The sequence below is a fragment of the Achroia grisella genome, unplaced genomic scaffold, assembly GCF_030625045.1.
Source record: "Achroia grisella isolate CSIRO2021 unplaced genomic scaffold, CSIRO_AGI_Agris_v1 utg241, whole genome shotgun sequence".
NCBI classification, from domain to species: domain Eukaryota; kingdom Metazoa; phylum Arthropoda; class Insecta; order Lepidoptera; family Pyralidae; genus Achroia; species Achroia grisella.
In genome coordinates this window covers 1,983,556-2,003,057 of record NW_026712734.1, presented here as the reverse complement: position 1 = coordinate 2,003,057, position 19,502 = coordinate 1,983,556, and the positions used below count along the sequence as shown (strand labels likewise).

At 33.2% G+C, this 19,502-nt stretch overlaps 4 protein-coding genes across 4 annotated transcripts; 3 read left to right on the top strand and 1 right to left on the bottom strand.

Moving 5' to 3' along the window:
- The first annotated feature begins 387 nt into the window (after positions 1-387).
- LOC131842515 (hepatocyte growth factor-regulated tyrosine kinase substrate-like) lies at positions 388-16,840 on the top strand. Its single transcript, XM_059191068.1, has 13 exons — positions 388-496; positions 772-856; positions 3,038-3,141; positions 3,704-3,864; positions 5,468-5,583; positions 5,758-5,878; positions 5,987-6,094; positions 10,103-10,262; positions 10,990-11,180; positions 11,405-11,538; positions 11,748-11,874; positions 13,780-13,977; positions 14,276-16,840. Exons 1-13 carry the CDS (start codon positions 463-465, stop codon positions 15,842-15,844), a joined length of 3,108 nt encoding a protein of 1,035 aa, XP_059047051.1. The 5' UTR covers positions 388-462; the 3' UTR covers positions 15,845-16,840.
- On the bottom strand, positions 6,575-7,007 carry LOC131842514 (U6 snRNA-associated Sm-like protein LSm5). Its single transcript, XM_059191067.1, has one exon. The coding sequence runs from the start codon at positions 6,889-6,891 to the stop codon at positions 6,601-6,603; it is 291 nt and encodes a 96-aa protein (XP_059047050.1). The 5' UTR covers positions 6,892-7,007; the 3' UTR covers positions 6,575-6,600.
- Positions 7,344-9,161, top strand: LOC131842513 (targeting protein for Xklp2-like). The gene has a single exon (XM_059191066.1). The coding sequence runs from the start codon at positions 7,440-7,442 to the stop codon at positions 8,880-8,882; it is 1,443 nt and encodes a 480-aa protein (XP_059047049.1). The 5' UTR covers positions 7,344-7,439; the 3' UTR covers positions 8,883-9,161.
- A 939-nt stretch (positions 16,841-17,779) lies between the features above and the next one.
- On the top strand, positions 17,780-18,363 carry LOC131842636 (uncharacterized). The gene is made up of 2 exons (XM_059191209.1): positions 17,780-18,088; positions 18,193-18,363. The coding sequence occupies exons 1-2, from the start codon at positions 17,903-17,905 to the stop codon at positions 18,361-18,363; spliced, it is 357 nt and encodes a 118-aa protein (XP_059047192.1). The 5' UTR covers positions 17,780-17,902.
- The last annotated feature ends 1,139 nt before the right edge of the window (positions 18,364-19,502 follow it).

The following is a 19,502-nucleotide window of genomic DNA, read 5'->3' as shown; positions in this document are numbered from 1 at the left end:
TATGTATGCCTAAACATTACTTTTCATTTCAGTCCATAACCAATGAATACTAATTCTCTTATGAGATTTCATAGTGAGGGAGTTGTCCCTTTCGCACAGTTGGCAGAATATCAATGAAATTGAAGTGGTGTAAATATTGGTATTATTTATATAGCATACATAGATATTATACTGTGAGCCTTAAGTTATAATTAATGTAGCTTAATGTAATTTTCAATATAGCCATTCCCTAGAGTTAATATTTTTATAGCTCGATGTTCACTCTCGGTACTGACTCGACAGCGTGTACTGTCTAGCCAATGTATTTGACACGTGTAAATCGGCTTTAACAATAGATACTCTATGGCATATATTACCAACATTCAGAAAAACATTGAATTGACAAAAGTGAGCTGTCATTTTTCTATTTTACGATCAATCAGTTTATTTTCTATAATAAATAAAATAAAACAATAAGAAAACATGTTTCGAGCTAACAATTTTGATAAATTACTTGGTGAGTATATAATTAATTATCAAATGTCATAAATGGTTTACGCAGTGCAATATAAAGGCATTTTCTACAATTTCTTTTTACTATTTATATTCTGACAATAATTTCTATTTCCTTCATTTGCATTGACTACATATACATTTAATGGTATACTTAACTATCTGAGATCAGCTAAATAAATTTTATTAGTCATCAATATAATCTCACGTAAAACGGCAAAGATTAATTGTATTATTTCTATACCAATTTTTTACAATAATGATGAAATTATGTTCTAGATAAAGCGACAAGTAATCTGCGCTTGGATCCCGATTGGCCAACTATCCTTCAAATTTGTGATCTGATTAGACAAAATGATTGTTCGTAAGTATATTGTATTGTAAAATCCCATTGTGAGGATTATTGGTGATTATCTGATGGAAATACACTTTATTGATGGAGGAATTAGTAAAGGCTTCTGACATATTAACTAACATTCAAATGATACATAAAAAATATACAAAGCAATATTTAAATTTATTTTGTTTATATATGGTAGTAAATTAGAATGTTAGGCATAAACAAGAAATTTGGTAAATATTTTTTAAAAACAACTAGGGCAATTCCAATAAGCAATGCCATCAGCAAAGAGTATTGTAACTATGTGTCAAAAATTCTAAAGAATGTACCATACTTCAGTAAATATATACATAAAAATATTATTAATAATCTTCACATTTTACATATTACTACTTGATAGTGTTCAATAATACTTATTAACTCTAGATTTATCTACATGTGGTAGATAGGTAGGTCTCTCCTAAACACATAGTTTTATGGACATCTCTCCTAAATAAATGTATTTTCATGAGGTAGACTTTAAAATGAATGTATGTGTGGGAAAACATATTTCAGCTGCCAAGTAGATGTTCTGTTTTGGCTAATGGGGCTCAGATAAAGTAGTGTAATTACAGCATCAGAAGTATAGTACCTTTGACCTTGAGAATAGCAATGCATAATCATGTACTTGGTACCACAGGCTTCCTATTATAATGTCATGTTGTAGTGCTATACCTATATAGATAATGTCATTTGCTATTTAAATTACATTATAACAACATCTAGTAAGAGTCCAATAATTACAACTGTTCAGGTTAATTGGTGGAAATTATGAATCATCTAATTTTGACAATTACAGTATATTACAACCTCAAGTTCTCTGAGCAGATATGCAGTAGTCAGATCACAAAGCAATTTGTGTATGATAAGTTTACACAGTGTCTACTGTAGATGTTTCTTAATGTATTGAATACTTTTTTTCATAAATATATAGACTCTCTTAATAGTTTACCATAATATCTACCCTACACTTTTTTGCCAGTATAGTGGTATAAAAAATACATCACATATGGACAATATTACAATACCATACTTACTTAGAATGGATAATCTATACTAGAACTAAAAACTCTATTTCAGGAACCTCCTTAACTTTAAAAACTTACAATCAAATGTTTGTATGAATAGATGTAATATCTAATAGACATAGAAGCTTTCTTTTCCACTAGATTTATCAAACATAATAGTGAATGGGGGTAAATACCTAAGAGACAATTATTATTTTTTAGTATAAATTAGTAATATAATGACTCCAGGCTCTATTATCTCTCATGTATTTCCAAAAATAACCCTCCACACAAACAAACTAGCTGAAGTCTCTTTGTAATATTAGGCTTAATATCACTAAATTGTATTTGAATAATTAAAGTCACTTAAATGTTAGGAAGCTGGCCCCAAGCTGGGCCGACTCATTGTAATAGCACTCATGGCCAACTACATACAATTATTACTCCACTTATCCTTTGTAGCTTTTAGTTTAGTTCTTTTTAGCTTATTTTGTCCTTATAACCACTATCAACTCAGGGGAGTTCATATTGGTTATAAGGACAAACAAAGCTAGCTAACTATGAGTTATCTAAATTTCCTTAACACTTATTTAGTATGTCTGTATTTTATGTCACTATTCTGTCTTGTTATGTTATCATAAATAATAATTAAATGTCTTTTGTGATAAGTGCAGAATGAAATTTTACTTATATTACTTTGTTGCATAATAATGTATCAGCATTCAGCATACACTTTTAGCGAAGGTCATCGTCATCCAACAGCCTTATGAATTCAGTGGTAATATGTAAAAAATATAACATGTCATAGCTGTCTAGAAAGTTTTCTATTGAATTATATGTCTCCATAATTATTATTTTAAATTGCAGTTTTAGAAAAACATAGGTTCCTGTACCTACAGGTCAGACTAAGCAAGTACTAGTAAATTAACAAAGATACATTGACATATGTTTGATGGCATCAGAGAAATTGTTATCAGTATTACTAACTTGCAATGTATTCATCTTACTTATTTCTTTAATAGTAATAATTATAGTGTTTACTATCAGTGTTTGCTTTTACCTACCTTATGTTTGTTTTTGCCTTTTTACAGCATAAATTTATAAGCTGTGATCTTCATAGTATATATTATTTCATATTATATGAAGTATTTATTTTTAGGCCAAAATATGCAGTGGCCGCTGTTAAAAAGAAGCTATATGCACAGAACCCACATCAAGCTATGTTTGCCTTACTTACTCTAGAAAGTATAGTCAAAAATTGTGGTGAGTAGTATACTTTTTTCATAGTTATAGAATACAATATAAGTATATATTGTGTTATTCTAACTAGATATAGTTTTTTTATTAGTACATCTTTATATATAAAAACTATGTGTCACGTTGTTTGTCCACGATGGACTCCTAAACTACTGAACCGATTGCAAATTTGATTTGCACATTGTGTGCAATTTGATCCAACTTGAAAGATAGGAGAGCTCAAGAACCTTAGCCACAACAATGCATGGCTGGGTAACATAAAAAATATTTCATGGATTGTTTTAATTAATAATCAAATTATTGTTCTTTTAATTAATCTGTTTGGAGTGTGTTGTACTTTCTTACTACTTTGAAACCAAATTTTATAAATACCTAATTCTACAAATAGTATTAAAATTATATAATAAACTAATTGTTTTGGCGACTGAAGAAATTTAGAAATCTATGGTTCTTAGACTTACTGCTTAGTCTTAGTTCTTACACACCAATGTGAGACTCTACATAGCAGTTATTACTTTATTAGATAAATTTCGTAAGTAACGATCACCATATTATTTTTTTCCAACAGGCTCTGGAGTTCACGATGAAGTGACATCAAAGGCATTCTGTGAAATGCTACGTGACTTGGTAAAATCTACTCAACATGAAAATCTGCGTAATAAAATTCTTGAGCTCATACAGGCATGGGCATTCGCATTTCGAAACTCACCAAAGTATAGAGCTGTTCAGGTAAAATCATAAAATCACAACATACAATTATTAAGAGTTTTTAATAATCCTATTTTTAATTGACATCCTCAAATGTGTAATGCCTCAGTTGTCTGTAAATTTATAGTTGCTAAGGATCATATAATTTGATATATGTGAATATTATTTTTTTGTGCAGAAATCATTCTTTTCGAATTTGAAGTGAAAAAATAATAATATGGGAGTTATTAAATGTCATGTAAATTATGTAGGCTTATAAAAAATTCTTTGTGTGCTTATTACTATTATTTTAATATTTAGAAACTATTATGCATGTGTTTTTCTAATTAAGAATCAGTACCTTGTCACAACTTTGCTGCTGTAATGTATGCTAGAACACATACATTACAGCATGTATTCATCTGCATAATATACTTTCCAATTTAGTTGTATTAATAAACAAAGTATAATGATTTTAAACTTGTGGAGCACCGTGTAGCTAGTGGTGACGTCACGTTTGACCGCGCGCGCTACTCGGTGCTCATTGAAAATATAACTTAACAATTGATTAAGATACTTCTCTTTTCTTAAGTCGGTTAAAATACGGCTGGTTGATATACAACACAAGTTTATTACTCACAAAGTTGTAGTCATGCTAGATGTGTCAGCCTCTAAATGACAGATTTCAGACTAAGTTTTCACAGTTCACTGAACTATTGTTGTGCCTCACTCAAGGTGAATATCAAAATTGCTTTACGTACATGTAGATGCTAGTACGTTCGTGCGAACTATCGATTTCGTCTACTGCTAATCTAATTAGACACGGATAGATATTTCTTTTTGTTGTTATTTTGTGTAGATAAAGAGAAATATTCATTATATGAGTGAGTTTGTTGATTTATTCAGTGCAGCCCACATATGTACGTAAGCAGTCACATAATTACATCTAATCAACGACTTATTGTTTTGTTTACATTGTTCAGAAACGTCATTGTCCTTCTTGATAAATTTAAAACTTGTATGATTTGAAAGGACTGTGAGTAATTTATGGGTTTGATTTTATAATATTGAATAATGGTGTATGTCATCTACAGCACATTGAATATTATTTTAGTCATAGTATAAAAATCATAGTAAGTACCTATATTTAAAGAGAAATATGAGGATTTTTTCTTTGATCATGTTTGTGAATGGAATGGCTTTATAGATTTGAATAAAATTTGACACATGATATACATAATACACTGGATTCTAGGTTACCATATAGACACAGGGCCACTTTTTATCCTAATTAATATACTCATATAAAATATTTAAAGAAGATATTAGTTCATTTTAAAATATGTAATGTAATATAGTCTGGCTACCATTAATATATTTTCTTCCAAATCCAAACCATTAATATAATTTCTTATTTAAAGTAATTAGTTAGTAGTATACAGTCAATGATTTTAATTGGCTATAAAATATGTAATTTTCAACGTTATCGATGTAGGTACTTGGGTAAACAAACACAATATCTTTTTGTTATCAATTTTACACACTTTCATCTGTCTTTATCAGTCTACTGTATGACTCACATATGATTTATTTAAAATCATATGTTATTAATGTGACAAATTGATGATAGTAATGTATTCAACAGGACACAGTAAATATACTAAAAGCAGAAAGCTATAAGTTCCCGCCATTAAAAGAATCTGACGCAATGTTCTCTGCTGACACTGCACCAGAGTGGGCTGATGGAGAAGTATGCCATAGGTTAGTGAATATTAGTTTATTGTTTAAAGAATTTTACTTTCATGATATAAACGGAATTCTTATGTACATTGTCTATGTGTATACCACCCTCATGTTTTTTTATGGATGATGTTGCACCTATAGTGCCAGAGAATAAAGTCCAATATGCATGACTGCTGGTAATTTTTGTAACAGATGCCGTGTCGCATTTTCACTGATGGTCCGTCGGCATCATTGTAGAGCATGTGGCCAAGTTTTTTGTCAGCAATGCAGCTCCAAGACATCAACTCTACCAAAGTTCGGTATTGAAAAAGAGGTACATGATTGGAATAGTTACTTTACATAATATTGTAATAAGAAACATCCCTAAATTATGCAACTGTGAGGTATAAGTATCAGTAATTCTTTTTTGTTAATCTATTAGGTTCGCGTCTGTGATGCATGTTATGATAAAGTGAGCCGCCCACCAACTTCTTCTGCCAAACTGGAAATTGTAGACAGTTCTAATGACTATGGACCAACACAGCCACAGGTATGTAATAACTACAATTAGTTTTAAGTGTAAAATTTAGTATTATTGTTTTTACATTAACCATTTGTATTTAAAACAAATATCATCATGGAAGTAATAATGAAGCATTACACTTAAAAGATTAAGAACCATCTGTCAGATTGAAAATATATTAGTTACTTTTAATTTTATGCTCCGAAACTCATGTCGTGAGCAGTGTATGGCCGTAGTAATGATGGGTCAGGTATAGGTTAGGTACTATCGGCATCCACAAGATTCCACTGTAAACCATTTTGATAAATTCCTTGTTAGTTTGCCATGATTATTACATACTTTTACTGCCGCACAAGTGTCCCCATCAGCATATACCGTTAGAACATACAAAATAGAACAATGGATAGGTAAACTATTGTCTATCCATTTCGATCACTACTCGATAACTCTTTAAATATAAAATTAAATACACAAAATAGAAATAAACACGATAATAAAAAGAAACACTTTAAAAATAATACATTTATTATTAATTATTGTCCATCATAAGATTCTCCTGGCATTTCTCCACCTGGCACTAACATTGCAATATTGTTTCCATTCAATAAGATTTGATCCAGTTTCGTGATCTTTCGTCCTTCAGGTGTTGATTCATATTCTGTCACGTCGTCCAATAACATGTTCACAAAATCGTCGAAACCTTGCAAAGTTCCCACCATTTCTTTATCATTCTTCATGATAATATGTATTCGAGAACCTATACATTTATCCACAAGTTCTAGTGGTAATAATGTATTAGGATTTGGTAAAGCAGACTGAGTCATTTCGATTATATGTATTGGGACAATATTATCAGTAATTATTTTTAACTATATTTGCCGTAAATTTACTAGTCGTAAACAGCTTTCTTTCAATATAAATAATGACGTTTAACTGATAGACTGAGTCAGATTGACTAAGAACAATTTTGACAATGCCTTTGTTTTCATAAATTTACGTTTAGAGTACTCGCTAATACATATTTGAATTCCAAAACTAGTATTTTTATCACTATTTCTTTTTGCATATATTCTACCATATTCATAATATTAGGAAAATAGTTTTTGTTTAAATTCCCTAAATCATGTGATTATACATTAAATCAAAATTCATGGAAGATGGCGCCACATAGTTAGAACGTAATAGAAGAGTAATGTATTCGAATACGGCAATACTGATGACAACTGACAATTGTTTTGTTTTCGTGTTTCCATCAATCTGTCTGTCAATGATTTGGTTGTCCGTTTAAAAAATAACGAATTGCTTTGCTTTCCATTCGAATGCTATTCAACATCTTTGTTTTGTTTAATTAAAGTGAAATAAAATATTTAATATGGCAAAAAATTACGTGACTAATTTTCGTGGTGAACATTTTATAACACCAAATGGGAAATACATAAAAGAAGAACCAATAACCCCGACGGAAAATGATTTTGGAACTCACCATTATTTAGAGGATTCATTTGAACACATTGGATCTATGAGGAAGTCCCTTTCTATGAACGATATTGCCGCACTTCAAGATAATCTTGTGAAGTTGGAACTTGAAGATAAACAAAGTATTTACGATAGGTACAAACGCCAGTCTGAAGCGCCTTTGGAATTATCCAGAACGAAGTTTGTTTCTATGGCTGAAGCTATATATCACTATCAAAGAGATACACCGGGCAGGTTCCATTCTACAAAGCCCCAAATCTTCAGATCTCAAGGGTCTATCAGACCGTCAACTTTAACTGTTCCTCAATCACCAATGCTACGATGCAGAGCTCGCTCCCGTCCCCATCATATTTTGTCACAAAAAGAGAAGGAGGAAATGGAACTGGAAGAAATAAGGAGATTCAAAATTAAAGCTCATCCAATACCAAAATCAGTCATTGAAGGCACTAAAAATCTGCCTGAAGTACAGAAAAAACCCTTAACTGTCCCTGAACCATTCAAATTAACAGAACAGCACAAAAAGTTGACACAAACTCCAGATTATGCACAGAAATTCAAAGCACGACCCGCTCCAAAGCATATACTTGAAAAACCACAGATTCCGGTAAAGTTACCAGTTCAAACAACTAAACCAGTTAGTCCTAAGTTTCATTACAAGCGTGTGAATTCTACAGATCAATTGAAACAAGGACTCAATGAACATCCTCCAACAACTGTACTAAAATCTGTTGATACTCATGTCCAAAAAATACAGCGTCAGGGTCCCATTAAACCTGAACCATTCTCATTCGAAAAAAGGGATGAAGAATTAAAAAGACGCAGAGAGGAGAAGATCAAGCGTCAAATAGAAGAAGAAAAAAAGCAAGCTTCACTTTTCAAAGCTCAACCTTTACCTGGAGCTGTTAGGAGACATATGCATAGTGCTACACAAAAAACAACCTCGTCTACAACATCATCAGAAAACAAAGAGAATCATTGTAAGTTTGAAGCCAAACCTCCAACTGTACTTTACAAGGAACCATTCAAACCAGTACTGCAACCTTTGCAATTATTCAAACCAGTACCATTTATATTAACAACTGAAAAACGAGCAGCCGAAAGAGAAAAATTCGAACAACAATTAAAGGAAAAAGAAGAAGAACAAGAGAGACTTAGACTTCAAAAAGAAAAGGAACAGCAAGAGATTGAGGAAAGATCTAAAGCTGAATTGAGAGCAAAATTAATACATCATGCTAAACCAGCACCTGAACCTACACAATTTATTCCTGTGAAGTCAGTGGCACCACTTACAGTGCCTGAGACACCTAAGTTTGTTAGAAGATTAAAGCATAATCAGTAATTAAATTAGACATTATATGTAATGTAATGTAATTCAGGACTGATAAACTTGATATTATTAAGAAACCTTTAAATATTTGATCCAATTGATTTGTATTTTATTAATACAACAATAATGTAGTTGTAAACATTTTGTACTATAGTTTATATGGATGACATTTTGTTTATGTGGAACAAATATTAGGACATGCTTAAGTTTCTAATCATGACTCACAATTGGTAACAGTAATTTTATGTTTATGAAATTTCATTGTGGTGTTTTGATAATAATAAAATATATTTTAATATTATTAGACTTTTATTATTTGTCTATATTTTATTATTGTACTTGTATACAATCATGAAATATAATCTCTTAAATGGGACATAAGGGGGTCAGAGGTCTGAACACTGTAGGTATATTCTACACTCAGAAGATTCTTATAAATGGTCTTACTATTGACTTCATTAGTACTTATTACAAATTCTCTGACAATTCTATGAGATATAATTATAAAAACTCTTTTAATATTTTTGTACTGTACAAAAACTCTTCACTAAAAATAAGTACTTACTACTAGCAACTAATTAAGTAGTAAGTAATTCATCTTAGGCTAATTTTTCATTCACTATGTAATCATGGTGAAACAATTAAATATATGTAAAGTATAAATTCTTCATTTCAAAATAAATATCAACCTAGTCTACACTTATGCAAAATAACCGAGTTAAATAATTATTCTCTCTTTACATATTGCTAGGAATTATATTACTTATCCAACTCACAAGACAATACACTGATATTCATTGTATAACATTGTTTAACATAACTAGCATACATGTGAATTATTGATTTATTGATAGTCAGTGACTATGTTGTTTGTTCATTGAAACATTAAAGGATTCATAGTAATAAATAATGATTCGATGATACATATTTAACATACGTAAAACGTAATTTACGTGATACCAATTTACACGTAAATTGGTAATACACGGTAATACACAATAGTGACAGTAAGCACTGCGAATCTATTATATTTCTTTAGTTTATATTTAGGTGTAATGGTACATACAAATTAATCTCAAGAACGCGTATCGTTATTTATCTAAATACTTATTTAAAGAGTGTCTGGTTATAAATCTAGATAGATTATTACCCTAGTAAATGCTAATAGAGATATAATTTATTTTTGAGTTATTCAATGATAAAATAAGAACATTCACCATTATTATTTACAGAAGCGTCCTTCCGGCGGCGGTAAGACAGCTGAGGAGCTTCAAGAGGAAGAAGAGCTTCAGCTCGCGCTTGCCCTTAGTCAGTCCGAAGCAGAGCAGAAAGAGAAAGAGCGCAAGACTCGCTCTCACATCGCGCCGGACCCCACTCCGCACCATCCTACATGTGAATATTTTGTTATTGGTTCCTTTGATAGTCTAGGATGTATTGTATCAGTTTACTAGTACATGCTCAAGATTATACTAATGATAATTGAAAAAGTTATGTAACTATAATATAGTGATCACTAAGTTATTTAATATGCTGGCATCTTAAATTGTAATGACGCCTAATAGTAATGTTTAAAAAGAAATTAAATACACTTGTTGCAGTTTATGTATGCATCAATGTGTTATTAGAATACATCATTTGTCCTTTATATAAATTCTCTGTTGTTGCGGATGACCCATAAAAATCTATTTTTGTAAATATACTAACTTTAATATATTCACAATATAAGTTTTGATTTAATAATATCACTCACATAGTTATTTTAAAATGGTAAAATAATTGTATGGTAAATTGGTGTCTATATATACATACATATATGCACCTGCATAAATGTATAGATTTATTGTCACTTTACTCAGCCTAGTAGTGTTTCTGTCTGACTGCAATTTAATTTATATTTTAGCCATATTTGAATTTTTTGTCAAATTTGGAAGTTGCTTAGCATAATATAAATAAAGCATAATTATAATTTGCGATAAATATACAACTTGGAAGCAAAAAAAATTATACTCTTGTGCAAATGTAGTTCTAATGTTAGGTAAAGGACAATTTAAATTTAATGTCAATATATATTATATATGTATGTTAATGGAAACTGAGGATGTGTTGTCCCTATGTCCAGTGTCCCCGACGCCGTCGTCTATGAGCGCATCACCGGACCATAGCGCGCAGGCGTCATCGGAACTGTCCCGATACTTGGACCGCAACTACTGGGAGCAGCGGCTGTCACGTGACACGCCCGCCGCCCCCACTGCTCCCTCCCCCTCTTCGCAAGCCTCGCAACCCGCGCAGTCCACAACCGATGCTACCGAGGTCAGTTTCGTAGCATTATGAAGAAATTGTCCATAAGTTGTGCAAGATGGACTGAGCATTTTGTGGATATACATTAAATAATTTAGAATACTATTAGATATTCATTTTTTTAACCAAAAATTAATTTAGTTACGGATAAATAACAATAAATGATAATAAACTCTCCGTAAATTATACAATTTTACTACATTTGTTATAGCAATCCATTTTTTTTGGTGTTACAGTTGGATTTCTCTAAATCCGTGACCAATAAAATATCAGATGAAGATGCTGAAGACAAAGAAATAGACGAATTTATCGAAACATTGAAGTCACAAATAGAAATATTTGTCAACAGAATGAAGAGCAATTCCTCTAGGTAAAGACCTCAATATTACTAAAAAATAATATTATATATAATTAAAATTGAATTTTTGTATCAAGCCACTCGTAACAAGCCTTGTCATTTATATTTTTATCTTAGGATAGAAATAGAAATGACAAGGCTTTTACCCTTGGATTAGCTTACATAAAAGGGACGCCATTCGCATTGCATAAAAAATAAAAATTATGAATGTTTGTTCACAGAGGGCGCTCTATCGCTAACGACACATCTGTGCAGACTCTCTTTATGAACATGACCACCATGCACTCACGTCTTTTACGTTATATACAGCAGCAAGACGATAAAAGAGTCTATTTGGAAAGTTTACAGGTAAAAATAATAATGTTTTTGCGAATTATAAAATAATTTAGTATTTAAAGTAATTTTTGTTAGAATTAACATTGGTTAATACTTTTTTTTAAATCGAAATTATGTACTGCTTATCGCCATTTTGATCGTATATAGATTTTGTTATCTATAAATAAAGTCGTTTTGTAGGAGAAAAAATAGGGCACCAAAGAACAAGATTCTGTTAAAAAAATACACAATTATTTACAATTGTACACATTATATAAATGAACTAGCAGACCCGGCCACGCGTTTCTTGTTGCTTTGTTCAAGAACCTTAGCTAATTTTCTTGAATAAAGTAATATTACAATTGTAAATTGAGGTGTAAGCTATCCTATCTCTCAAGTTGGATTAAACTGCACACAATGTCTAAATCAATTTATCAATCGTAGTTTAGGAATCCATCGTGGACAAACACCGTGTCACGTAATTTTTATATATAAAGATTACTGTCGTCGCATCCAGCGGGCATAAAAAAACTAAATGATGTCTAACTAAAATTTCATTTAGTAATTAGACAATCGTCCTTTCTAAAATTACTAAAATTGTTATCCGTACGGAGTTTGAATCAATGTGTCTTTGAATTCGGAACACAACTATAGTTAACAACAAAAACACAGTCAGCGTTTTACAGATTTAATATTAAATAAACGATATTTCAAGTACTACTATATCCCATTAAAAAACAAATGTGAAATGATAGCCGAGTTTCATATTATGATATATGCCTTGATTGTTGACTTCTACGACAAAAGAGGTGAGATCTAAATGGGTGGCAAGTTCAATGGTCTGTCCTGAAATGTATTTATAACAACATAAAATATCATTTCTTTTTATAACTTAGGATAATATACTGTAGCCTAAGGTCTAACTTGGCCAGTTCTCATATACCAATTATTACTTTCGATTGCTAGTTACTACTAATAATAAAATAGGTACCGACAAGTAACATGTTTAGAACTTGCGAAGGCTACAGTATATTTCGTATATGAAAACTAGCCAAGTTAGACCTTAGGTGTAGCCTAAGGTCTAACTTGGCTAGTATATAACTTATAGAAGTCAACAATCAAGGCATATATCATAATATTAAACTCGGCTATCATTTCACATTTATGTTTTTGATGGGATATCATTACTTTTTGTACATAAATTATACGAGGTACTTATTTATAACTAAATTAATACCAAATTATTTTTTGTTAAACTACTGTATTTTCGTATGTTTTCGGGGTATATGATATTTCGACTATACTCTTAGTTATAAGTACGAGTATATTTTAGACAGAATCTAAATTATAGCAACTTGTGTTTACCGCTCAATGCAATATTTAAAGTTTGCTAGTTATCCACCACACTGATGTGAAGGGCTTAACGTAAATTGGTAAAGATTGACGTTTTCATACAATATTACTTTAGACCAGTGCAAGATGATCTCTGGTAGCCAGTGATGGATCAAAGTTAATTGGTAGCTATCGACGTTTTCATAGAATTTTAGTAATCGTCCAATATAAGTTGAAATAGAATGAATTAAAGTGAAAAATTATAATAAAATGATAACAATTTACCAGTTTCATTTTTTCCTAACCTAATTACCTATCTGCATGCCAAATTTGAACTTCCTAGGTCATCTGGAAGTGGGTTATAATTTTGATCTATAGATTATATATATAAATATACACACGGTGCTGCTCGCCAGTTCTCTTAATTGAAACTTGGCTTGACACGCTACCGCGTGTCTAGATGATATTAGGCCTTTGCGGCCGCGTTCATTATTCAGCGCGTGCAAATTCTTCTCTTTAACACTTTTCAGTAGAGCTGCGCAATGCATGTATCATGCACCGGATATATATGACAATATTATTTTATTTAATGTATTATTTGTGTAGGATAAAGTGAATCAAGTGAGAGACAGCCGTGCGGCTTTGGACACACTGAGAGCAGAGCACGCCGCAAGATTGACCGCGCAGGCGGAAGCTGCCGAGCGACAGAGGCAAATGCAGATGGCCGCCAAACTACAGGCTATGAGGAAGAAAAAGCATGAATACCTCCAGTACCAGAGACAACTAGCCCTGCAAAGGGTGCAGGTAAGTAATTCTCAGTATTATGACATTCTTAAAATGACCATAAATGTGAAGTAGATTTTGTTTGGTATAATACCTTAACTGATATATATGATAACAAATTAATTGCTTACAAAAGTGTTGGGTAATAATAATATAATAATAGAAGTAGAATGTAATAAGGAAATCCAAATATATATACCATTATGTTAATTAAACCTTTTCATTTCAAATGAATTACAGCTTTCTAATTTGAGCTATATTTTATAAGCTAAAAATAGACTTGTAATATTTAGACATGTATATATAAATATGTTTATAGGAACAAGAAAGAGAAATGCAGATGAGACAAGAACAACAGAAGCATCAGTATATGATGTCTAACAGTGGCTATTACATGCCTGGTGCAAATATTTCACAATATCAACCCGGCTATCCTAATCAACCTTTATACGCAAACCCACAATTCCACCCGCAAATGATGCCACAAGCTACTACAGATGCTTCTTTAGCTATGCCAGGCCAACCTCAATTTTCACAAGCCAATATGCAGATGGGTACAATATCTCAGTCCGTGCCGCAATTAACGAATACATATGCTATGGGTAACTCTGGCATTAGCCATGTACCGACAAGTGCTCAACAACCAATGAATCGGCCAACCTCTGGCCAACAGTTACCTATGCAACAGCAAATGCTAATGCATCAAATGAGGATTCCTGTTCAGCCTGGCGTACATCAGATGATTCCACAAAATATACCTAATGGTCAGAATGTCCCACAACAGAATGGCCAAACTAACCAGCTGCCAAAACAACCTAATCAACAACAGCAACCGCCTAGTGGAATGGTGCCACCAATGTCTGTTGCACAACAAAATCTAAGTCAAATTCAATCTCTTGTGACTCCAAACAATCAAATGGTAGGCATGCAAATACCAAATATGAGAAATCCAATGATGACAGCAAACCAATCTAATGCTCAGGTTCCCGTTTCGGGTTATCCAGTTATGCCAAATCAACAAAATAATCAACTTGGTTCTCAAGTACAACAATCGCAAATACCTATACCTGGTCAACCCATGATGTTGCCTGGGCAACAAATAATGCAAGGACCGACAGCGTCTAGTCAACATCAAAGTATACCTATGACTAACCATATTCCTACAAACCAAAATGCACCATCTCAGGCTTCACAGATACCTACTTCCCATGGACATCAGTTACCACAACAATCTCAATCACAAAACCAACCAATACCTACCACAGGACAACCTTTACAACCGCCAAACCAAATGATGATGCAAGGAGGGCAACAAGTTTTATCTCAAAACCAAAGTATACCACAGCAAGGTCAAATGCTGCCTCAAAACCAGAATATCCCTCCACATGGTCAAATAAATCAAATCTCTCCTGGTCAAATGTTACCTCATAACCAGGGCAATCCTCAACAAGGTCACATGAACCAAATGCCTCCAGTTCATATGTTACCTGGACAACAAGGACAACCCTTATCTCATGGACAAATGCAACACCTAATGGCCGGAAGTCAAATGTCCCATGGACCTCAGACACATGGTCAAATTCCTCCACAGATAGGACAAGGACAGCAACAACATCAATCTATTCCTTCGAGTCAACCAATGTCTCAAGGGCAACCGCTGCCTCAAACCAGTCCAATGACTCAGGGTCAACCTGTGCAAAACCAATCTATGCCTCAAGGTCAACCCATTACTCAAAATATTCCTGGGCAACCCATGAAAGTACCACAAAACTTTGGATTACAAGGTCAAGGCCAACATGCACCACAAAATCATCAGGTTCAACAAGTCCAAACATCTGTAAAATCTGAAAACAACAACAATACGGCAGAACTAATAAGTTTTGATTGAAAACATGATGTATATTTAGACCAGGCAAGAGTTATATTTGTTTCAATGACTGTTAAACCTGTTTTATCTTAATTAAGAAAAGCATGCAATAAATATGTGCATCTTAGAAATTGTGTAAATTGTGAAGTTCCAACCAAAATATTTGTAACATGTAGAGTATTTTAAATTCCAGATTTTACGATATAATAAGGCTTTTACAATCACTAACATTAACCATTATTTATACAAACATTGCTGTAGTTACAGATAAATATTTAGATATCACTATTCATCACGATGTTTTATTGTATTTATAACTGATTTCACATAAGTTTAGGTATAATGGAAGCACCTCACATTGACCTATGATTGTATAAAAAATTCTAAAATGCAATAAGACAAATAATTGTATATGTATTGTACTTACCTTTTCATATTCTTCAGTGACTATATTTTTTTACGAAATGCTAATACTTCTTGTTTATTCGTCCTTCGTTAATTGTTATTTATTATGTAGGGAAACGGTTTAGCAAATATTTAATCTTTGCAATTAAATACAATTATTTAAATCAAAATGTAGTAAATTATTTAATTATTTTAACCCAATGCTACTATGTGAGGCGCCAATTTAGGTATCATCATTATTGCCTTGTAATCTATGTAAATGTAAAATGTAAAAATTCAGTCGTTAGTAGTTAAATAAATTACATTATTAATATTATAAAAGTTAATAACAATTTCAAATATGTGGGTTTTTAATCCGACTACCAAACTGAGAGATTCTCATTTCCACACCTTTTTTATATTTGTTTATTATGCGGTACTTCCCGCAGTATATTATTCCCGTATTGGTCCCAAATGATTAAACTTAAACTTTATGCGGATTGGTGGTCGGAATGCCTTTATGGAACAAATTGTACTGTTTTTTTTATTAATGAATAGGTACTGGTATTTTATTTTTATACTTATAAGTTGTATTATAATTAATTATATCAATAAAATATGAAAATTCTTTGATATTGGTCTTTAATTGCATTATAATATCATCCTCGTCATCTGAATGGCGGTCCTCCACCGTGGGTTTTCCCGAAACCTTTTGCCACGCACAGCCACATTGTGGAATCACCTTTCAGCTATGATATTTTCGAACCGATACTATATTGAACCTTAAAAAAAGACCATAATAATATAACTTCTTCAAAGTCTTGCTTGTTCGGTAATCACGAACAGGTGAGCCGCAATCTCGTCCCTAGCTATAAAAAATATTTGCATTTGTCCTGGTTACCTACTATTGGACTCCTATAAAAGCTTAAAGCAAGGATACCAAATGTACGAGGATCCTCGTATATGTATATTAGATTTAGGGCTTTTTAAGGTACGGCAATCGGTAAGTCATTTTCACTGTTTAACAAATGTTGCATGTAGAATGTGTGCTGTGCAGTCGTACATATCTACATACATCGCACGTGTACTTACGTGCATAAAATTTAAAGTTTATATATAGAGACCGCTATAGAAATAGTTTGTGAACAGAAAATCGAAATTATCACTCATAAAGTCTATTTGAAAAGCCCTAGGGCATCAGGAGGTCTACCACGAAAGTTACTGCCGATTATCGCGTAACGAAACGAAAGACGACCGAAATACTAGTTTAAAGGAACCATGAAGTTTCTTCGGAATAAGATATTTCGGACGGGTACCATAGACTATGATCGTGAACGAATGAAAGATGAGAAGTCTTTTATTATACACTCTTAAATTAGGAAAAAAATAAAGTGGTATACTCCGGATAAAATAAAATGTACAGTCGTTTATATTTAAATGTATTGAAATTATAAACTTCTAAAATTAGTAGTATTTTATGTCATAAGAAAACGTCAAACCTCTATTTACATTTGAATTTTTGTTTTTATTTTTTTATATATAAACTTAAGAATTATCATCACAAGTGTTTTTAAATAATTTTTTATTGCTAAATTTGTTCGTTAAACATCAATGAAAATGAACATCTAATAACTTTGATTTTATTTATTAGTTTCTATTTATGACAAGCGCTAACAAATGTATTTATGCATTTAGATGAGTAATCCCACTGTGGAACAAGTGCATACACTCCTAACATTCCTAGCAGAGCACCAGGAGTTAGCTCGTGGCCACTGTAGAAATGCAGAAGGGCGAACAAGATCCACCCAATTATGGGTTCGTCTTACAGACGAACTCGATGCATTGGGTGGATGCACTAAAACTGTAAAGCAGTGGCAGAAGGTAAGCACTTTTCTTGATATTTTAGTACGTGATATGCATTTAAAATGTTAAATAATTTTGTTATTAAATAAAATTTTCCAATACTGATACTTTATAAATTTTAGGTATGGGCTGACAAAAAATATCTAACTAAAAAAGCTGCTACTGCTGCTCGAAGGTCTGCCACAGCCACTGGGGTAGGGCCATCATCTGCTGAGCCTTTAAACCCAATACAGTGCAGAATATTGGGTATTATGGGAGAGGGCTACCGACAACGTCGACAATGGTTCCCGTAACTGCGGCAGAACGAGTAGTAACTCCGACTGCGATGGAAGTGCAGGATCCACCTTCTCCGGATTTCATCCTGGATGAAGAGTGCTTTCCGGCGGAGGGGGGAGAGAGCGAAGCTAGCGATAGCGTCCTCTACTCCTCCCCCTACGGGAAGACTAAGATCCTGCAGTGCAACCTCCAGCACAGCCAAACTGCGACGGCTTCTCTTCGCAGAGTGCTGGAGAACAACGCAGAGACCATAGCCCTGATCCAAGAGCCGTGGATCAGGAAGAACAAAATTTGTGGTCTCGGAAATAGCGGAGGAAAAGTGATACTGGATACCTCCGTAAGTAAACCAAGAACATGCGTATTCTTACCCAACCATGTACAAACAACACTAATCAACGAATTCTGTTCAAGGGATTTAACACCAGTAAGAATTACCAGTGCAGCACACCTCCCCGACATCGTCCTCGCCTCAGCGTACATGCCGAGCGACGGGGAGATACCACCACCAGAGCTCGGCCAGCTGGCTGAGTACTGTGAGAGGGAGACGCTGGAGCTGGTCGTCGGCACTGACTCCAACGCGCACCACACGCTGTGGGGCAACAGTAAGACGAACAACAGAGGTGAGGAATTAGCTCTTTTTATTCTTAGTAATAATCTCACTCTACAAAACAAGGGCTCGGAACCAACGTTCATAAATGCCCGATCACAAACCATAATAGACCTAACACTAACATCAACAGGCATCTCGGGGTCCATTCGTGATTGGCATGTGTCCAGCGAGCTTTCATGCTCCGATCACAGATGGATCCGTTTTACTATTGACATATCACTACCAAAACCCCAGCCGAGACGGATACCCCGGAACACGGACAAATCCAAATTCATAGGATTAGTTAGTGCTTACGTAGGGGAACAACTCTGCCTCCCTGACAACCTTGACAGAACGGAACTAGACAACTATGCGAACAATATTACGTCCATACTTACCTCTAGCTACGAACAGTCTTGCCCTCTTACCACACCCAAAAACAAAGGTAGGCAACACTGGTGGTGTTTCGAACTAGAGAAACATCGACGGAAGCTGAGGAAACTGTTCAACGCAGCTATGAACAGTAGATCACAAGGTGACTGGGACAAATACACAACTAAAAGGAAA